General features: G+C 44.6%; 1 protein-coding gene across 1 annotated transcript in view; it reads right to left on the minus strand.

The window, feature by feature from the left end:
• The window catches only part of LOC114025981 (coronin-2A-like), a 159,734-nt gene extending 153,406 nt beyond the window's left edge, over positions 1–6,328 (minus strand). The window contains exon 1 of the mRNA XM_027839532.1: positions 5,882–6,328. Within this exon, the coding sequence (XP_027695333.1) occupies positions 5,882–5,896 (15 nt within the window). The 5' untranslated portion in view covers positions 5,897–6,328. The remainder of the gene's footprint in view (positions 1–5,881) is intronic.
• Between the last annotated feature and the right edge of the window lie 876 nt (positions 6,329–7,204).

The following is a 7,204-nucleotide window of genomic DNA, read 5'->3' on the forward strand; positions in this document are numbered from 1 at the left end:
TGGAGGTGTGTGTGGACTGTAGAACATCTTCTGGCAGTTTTCATGATGAGTAACAATTTCCCAAAAGGCATATACCTTTCTGCTCTAATATCCCCTCAACTTCTTCTCTGCATCCCCTCCAAAGTCCCAAATGGTTGTTCAGACTGGGTGGAGAGCTCAAGCATACCAAAGCTTTCTTTGTTCCCCTCTCAATCCTGGGGAAATCTCAGGCCTGGGGAATGCATTGCTCCAGAATAACCCTGGAACCAAGTTCAACCCTAGGTCTTTACCCACAAAACGGAGTATTAGATAGTGGTTAGGGATTAGGAGATAGTTAGCCAGCCATATTCTGCAACCCTCCCAGTCCATCTTCCCGTATCTTTGGAATAGCCCTGACTTATGAATAGTTCCTATGTTTCTAAGAGTGGGAGGAGGGCATGGAGAGGGGTTGGTTATCTTGCATGCTTCCAAGTCTGAAGAGAAGAATGACACTAGATCAGTTATAGGAATGTTTCCATTCATTTGTTCCTCCCCACCGTAGCTATTAAAAGGGAGATGATAATTCTGTTGCATTTTTCCAAGTGCCTGTTTATCAGAACAAAGTGCTAAACCAACAGATGGATCTTGTACATTGAGAAATCAGGGCGAGGCACTTGAGTGTCCCAGGAAAATCACATTCCCTTTCAGTTACTGTTCATCAGCATCTTTAAACCTTTACTATCATGTATGTTATTTGATATCTCATAAAATAAAGACTTACACGCCAGGGAGAGCAGAATTCTGACAATACGCATCTGGCCAATTACTAAAAGTCATAGTAGACAAGTGGAAAGAACAATCACAAAATCATTAAAAATGTATACTGAAAAACTACAAAGCACAAGCCTGGCCCTAAAGAAAAGAAATAAGAAGGTGCCTCTCCCAACTCCTTTGCTGAGGTGGGGGAAAGGGATCTCTGGGTGTGGAATATTACATATAATGTTGGAAATTTTTTACAATGTATTGATTAGTTTTGCTGAATTTTTCTCCTTTTTTGTTCTTTTTAAAACTAAATTTTTGCTATAAGGGATGGATTTTGGTGAGGGGAAGGGGAAGTATACAGGGGAAATTTTAGGTAACATAAAAACAAACTATATCAATAAAATTGGTGTGTTTTTTTTTTATTGACTGTCGAAGGTACACCTCACTGTGACCCCATTTCATTCCTGAGGCCCCTACCTTGCCTACACCTATTCTAAGTTCCCTGTTTAGTCATTTTTAGAGGCAAAAACTGAATATAGGTTCTAGGGCCAAGACACATGGAAAAGCTGGTGAAATGGGGCACTCTGCTTCTGTAAGCAAAAAGCATACACAATCTACCAAAGCAGGGAACAGCTGTGGTACAGAGTCCTGCCCCACATGTGTTCCCTAAAAACACTTTGGCCTCTCCCTCAGAGTCGTGGGGGGCATGGAGAAGATGCTTCCTGTTGGGTGAGTAGATTGTGTTCTTTCTCCTTCCCCTCCCCCCATCTCTACTCATGTGAGAGAAGAAAACAAGTTAGTTCCTGGTGAACGTTTCTAGTCTGTGTCTGTGTTCAAACAGAACTGGGCCACTCCTGGCAAAGGAAGCTATGTATTCTTCTTGTGCCAAGGGATAGTCTCACCAAACTCAGCAGAACATGGGTCAATGCGTCCCCATATGCTTTATGAGTTATCACAGAGCTGCCCTCAGAAGAGGCCGCATTTACCAATTGCTGGCATAATTGTGTTAGAAGCAATATGAGTTTCTCTAGAAACTAACTAGGCTGTCATCCTTATTCTGTGATGGGGCACGAAGGAAGGAAAATGGAATTTCAGTATACCTGTGTTATATCATAGAGAGCCCTGTAGAAAAAAAAACCATTGAACATAGAAATGTGAGTTTGTGTCCTGACTCAGCCATGTATGATCTGTGAGGTAAAAGAATTGAAGCATTTCATTCCCAGTAAGGATTCTTACTTGGAACAGGATTTTGCTGATAGGAGGTGATCAAGGTAGGCATGAAAACGGAGGTCTGTTCGCTTGACTTTCTCCCACCCAGCTCAAAATGAGTGTCCAAACCTTGCTTTTGGGACTGATGGCAAAAGCTATCATACCAAATGAGATAATGTATGAAAGTTTTTTATAAAGTACAAAGTACCGATACTTCTGCTTCCGGGAGCCAAGATGGTGGAGTAAAAAGGTAGTCGCTCTCACCCTCCCCTATCAACCTCTGAAAGCCCAGAAAATATCGCCCCAGAAAAAACCCTGGAACAGCTGAACTAGAAGAAAGACAGGGAGCAGCAGTGCAGTAGCCCAGGTAGCTTGAGGGTTTAACAGGAAAGGCCCTTCTTACCCTGGGGGAAGAGGAGCAGCGCAGAACCGGAGGCATCCCAGACAGCTAGTGGAAAGACCCATTTTAGCATTCTACAGCAAACGGGTCTCCCAGTGCCTCAGCAAAATTATACAGGAAGCAGCACTACAAAGAGCCCCAGGTGGATAAGCACCCTGTAGCATTCATCTGAAAGGAGCTGAAGAAAGCAACCTAGAGTTCCCCGAAAGTTCCAGCCTTGCTGATTCCAACCCAACACCAGGTAAGCTGTCAGAACCCTACAGCCTCCAAATGCCAACCAAGAGGAGATCCTGAAGCCCAGGTGGTCCAGCAGGCAAACACCAACAGCTGGACCTCCGAGTGCCTCAGTGAGGGCGGGGAAATCGGTGGAAACCAGCTCAGAAAACCACCAGGTGCCTCGGCATTCTACAGCAAAGGAGTCTCCCAGTGCCTCAGCAGAACTAAGAGATCAGTACTGCAAGGGGCCCCAGACAGATAAACACCCTGCAGCACCCATCTAAAAGGAGCTGAAGAAAGCTAAAGGAAAGGAAAAGCAGGCAACCTAGATTTACCTGAAAGTCGCAGCCTTGCTGATTCCAGCCCAACACCAGGTAAGCTGCCAAAACCCTACAGCCTCCAATTGCCAACATAAGAGGCCCCAGCACACAAAGTCAGTGACCAAGACCTAGGCTCCCAACACAAGAAGCTTGGGTCAGTGCCCTCTGCTCCCCAGCAGGAGAGCTTAATCTCTTTAAAGGCCAGGGAATAAAGAAACACCATGAGTAAAAAGAAACGAATGACAGATTCATATAATGAGAAGAGTGAAGATCAAGACAGAAATTCTGAAGAGGACAACATTGTTAACAAACCCACATCTGCAACATCAAAAGGGAATATGAACTGGTCTGAAGCCCAAAAAGCCTTCTTAGAAGAGCTCAAGAAGGATTTTAAAAGTCAGATGAGAGTGGTAGAGGAGTCCTTAAAAAATACAATTGGTCAATTGGAAAAAAAGTACACTGAAGAAAACAAGTCCCTAAAAAACACAATTGGCCAACTGGAAAAAAAAAGTATACTGAAGAAAACAAATCCCTTAAAAATACAGTTGGCCAATTGGAGAAGAAAGTACAAAATCTAACAGAAGAAAATAATATGTTAAAAACTAGAATTGGACAAATGGAAACTAATGAGAGAGCAAGAACCAGTCAAACAGAAACAAAAAAATGAAAAAATAGATAAAAAGGTAAAATACCTCATGGGTAAAACAACTGACCTGGAAAATCGATCCAGGAGAGAGAATTTAAAAATTATTGGCCTACCTGAAAATCATGATGAAAAAAAGAGCCTGGACAGGAAAACTACCCTGAAGTCCTAGAACCAGAAGGTAAAATAACCATAGAAAGACTCCACTGCTCCCCACCTGAAAGAGATCCCAAATTGAAAATGCCAAGGAATATTATAGCCAAATTCCAAAATTACCAGATGAAAGAGAAAATACTGCAACAATTTAAATATCACGGAACCACAGTCAGGATTACACAGGACCTTGCAGCTTCTACATTAATAGTCTGTGGGGCGTGGAACATGATATTTCATAAGGCAAAGGAGCTTGGACTTCAGCCAAGGATCAACTACCCAGTGAAAATGAGCATGATTTTTCAGGGGAGAAGATGGATATTCAATGAAATAGGGGACTTCCAAACCTTCCTGATAAAAAGACCAGAGCTCAACAAAAAATTTGATCTTCAAGTACAAGATTCAAGAGAGACATAAAAAGGTAAATGGGACAGAAAGATACAATATGTTGTTAATAAGGGCAAACTGTTTACATCCCTACAAGGGAAGATGACACTTGCCAACTCTTGAGAACTGTATTGTTATTATACCATGTTAAAGGAGTATACATAAAGGGGGTGGATGTAAGTTGACTTTGATGTAATGATAAAATAAAAAATCTAATCAAGTGGGTTAAATGGATCCAAGTAAGTGGATTAGTCTGATCTAAGAAAATGTACTGAGAAAGGAGGAGGCAGACAAGGGTAAATTACATTATAGGAAAAGACATAAAAACCTATTAGAGCAGAGGGAAAGAAGGAAGGAGAATGAGCACTGTTTGAACCTTACTCTCATCAGATTTGGCTCAAGAAGGGAATAACATAATCAGGTATAGAAATCTAACTTGCTCTATAGGCAGCAGGAGGGAAAAGGGGAAAGAAAAGGGAAGGGGGATAGAAGGGAGGGAAGAAGCAGGAAGGGTAAAGGGGAAGAAAAGGGAAAGGGCTAATAGAAGGGAGGTGGGACTGAAGGAGAAGGTGGTCATAAAGTACAAAGTACCACCTAAGTGTAAATTATTAATAAATAACAAGAGTAATGATGATAGCCATTCAAGTGAGTTAATGGATTTCAAGAAAATTGAGAAGCCATAATTCTAGAGTCCAATACACACAAAGACACACACACACACATACATCTGTCAAGCTACCTATAACTGTAGTCAGAACTTAAATATGATGGGAACTTACACAATTCCAGGATATGTTTGAGGGGGCAGCGATAAGAAATGTTCTTTCATTTCGCAAAGGGGAAAGGGGACCTTCTAGTATACTTTGTCTGCCACTGGCTCACGAGCACCCAGATTAAAGGCAAGGTGTTTGGCTGAAGGAGATTCAAAAGCCATCCCAAGTTTACACAAGGCACCTAAGCTTCCCTCCACACTCCCCCTCCTGGCCTCTCCCCTTGATAATGCAGGCCACAGTGACACAGCAGAAGGTATGTGCTGCTCCAATAAAACCTCTACAATTATAATCTTGGGCCTCCCCAGTTTACCACTGCACCGCTCTTATCCTTAGCCAACTTCCAGGGCTGCAGGTCTAGGGGGTCACCTTTCCAAAACAACATCCCTCCCTCTCCCCAGCTCAAAGCAGCTGTCACAGACCAGGCCCAGAGTTTCCATGAGAATCAGTGGAATCTTGGATTGTCTTCATTACCTTAGGATTGGGGAGCAAGCGTCTTTCTAGAGTTTATGCAACTGAGCAACCTGCCGCAGATTCAGGGCTACCTGTGATTTAATTTAACCACATAGTATCAGAAAAACCACCACAAACCACACTGGAATGACTGCTCCTCTGGGTCAGGAAAACCAACCAATGGAATATATGCATTATAAAAGACAGCTTTATCTTGGATATGAATTAGATTACAGCAAAGGGGACACAAATCCTTTCCTGGAGGAGCAATTGAAAGAGCCATGCTGGTGCTGTTGTCTTAGAAGGACCTAAGTTCTTTTAGGACAATGTAGCCCTCCCCAAAGCAGCTGCCTCCCAGCGGAGTCAAAGTTTGAGGAAAATGACCAAAGCCCAACAGCGTATCTAAGCATCCAGCAACTTTGACTCCATTGTTTCTTCCTCACTTCCCAGATCCAGAGTTAGAAGAAAACATCTCTGCCAGGAAAGAACCTCAGGGTTGATAGAGAGTTCCCTCATCCTCTCACCGCATTGGGATGCTAAGTGTACCGTGCTCTCCATCCCCATCCCTATCCTCATTTCCATCCCCAAGTCTTTCCAGAAGGCTTATTACCTTTGTGATGACCATGCAGAATGACTCCAGGTATAGGGGACTGGGTGGAAGCTGTCTCCTCAATCAGTCTTGATTGCAGAGTCTTTTCCAAGACACAGAAGTCGACTCCAGCCTTTCTTCCCGTCCTGGTCCTCACTCCCCTTTGTCGGTCTCCTACCTCTCCCTCTCCGAAACCAGAGACAATAATCCTTGGCAGAGGGAGTCACGTTCATTCATAAATCATGACTGAAATATTTCTTGCTTTTCCCTGCCGGTGGAAGCAGGAGAGATTTGGGAGGGTCCAACAGAAAAAAACCACCTGAAAACAATTCTGCTAGCAGTCAATGCATAGTGCTCTCTCGTTCTCTCGTTCTCTCTCTCTCTCTCTCTCTCTCTCTCTCTCTCTCTCTCTCTCTCTCACGCGCGCGCACACACAGAAGCACTGCAATGTACAGTAACTAGCGAGCAGGCAGACACAGGGTGTGGGTGGAGAAACAAGGAGGGAGGAGGAGAGAAAATAAGAGATTCGCTTCCTTTTGTGTGAAAGGCAGAAATAGGAGCCTTTGCAGGGACAAACTGCATATTCATGAGCAGAGGGCGGAGACCGGAAGACACCTAACCCAAGTCCCCTTCCTACCTAAAACAACCTGTCCCCCTGCATCGAATGACGTAGGGGTGACCACAGGAGCCCAGCCCGAGCCTCTCCTTCCAAACAGATGGTTCCTTTTCCATTCTGATTCTGAGCGTCTCCCGCCTTTGCCCCCCCACCCCCCGGGAAGGGGAGGGGAGGGGAGGGAGCCCCTGGCTGTGCAGCAGCTGCTGTAGCCGCAGGGAGTGGGTGCTGCCGCTGGGATCATTCCTGCGGCTCTGCTTCAGGGGACCCTGATGCCAGCACAGGGTGTCCAGGGAAAGTTCTCTCTGCGGAGCCTGAGCCAGGGTGGGTCCAGAGAAGTCAGGTGATGTTATGGGCTGTCCCTCCGATTCCACTTGTCCTACCTAGAGGGGTCATGGTCACCCTCCTTAAAATATCTCCATGCTCCACCCCACTCTCCAAAACCTTGCATATCAAAGGATAGACAAACTCCAATTCCCACTCCCCAAGCCCTAGAGTGCATCAAGGCATAGGCATAGGAGCAGGACCCGAGATTTCACTGATATAGGAAGTTCTTCCATAAGGAAACTCCCCATACTGATTCAGGTCAGCACTTTCTTTTCAGTTTTTAGTGATAGAGAAATGTCTACTACACCAGGAGATTAAATGACCTGAACCAGGTCACGCAGCCAGAGGCATATACAAGTCTTTCTGGTTGCAAGGCCAGTTCTCTATGTCCTACACATAGCTGC

The sequence above is a fragment of the Vombatus ursinus genome, unplaced genomic scaffold (genome assembly GCF_900497805.2).
Source record: "Vombatus ursinus unplaced genomic scaffold, bare-nosed wombat genome assembly UNPS02014832.1, whole genome shotgun sequence".
NCBI lineage: Eukaryota > Metazoa > Chordata > Mammalia > Diprotodontia > Vombatidae > Vombatus > Vombatus ursinus.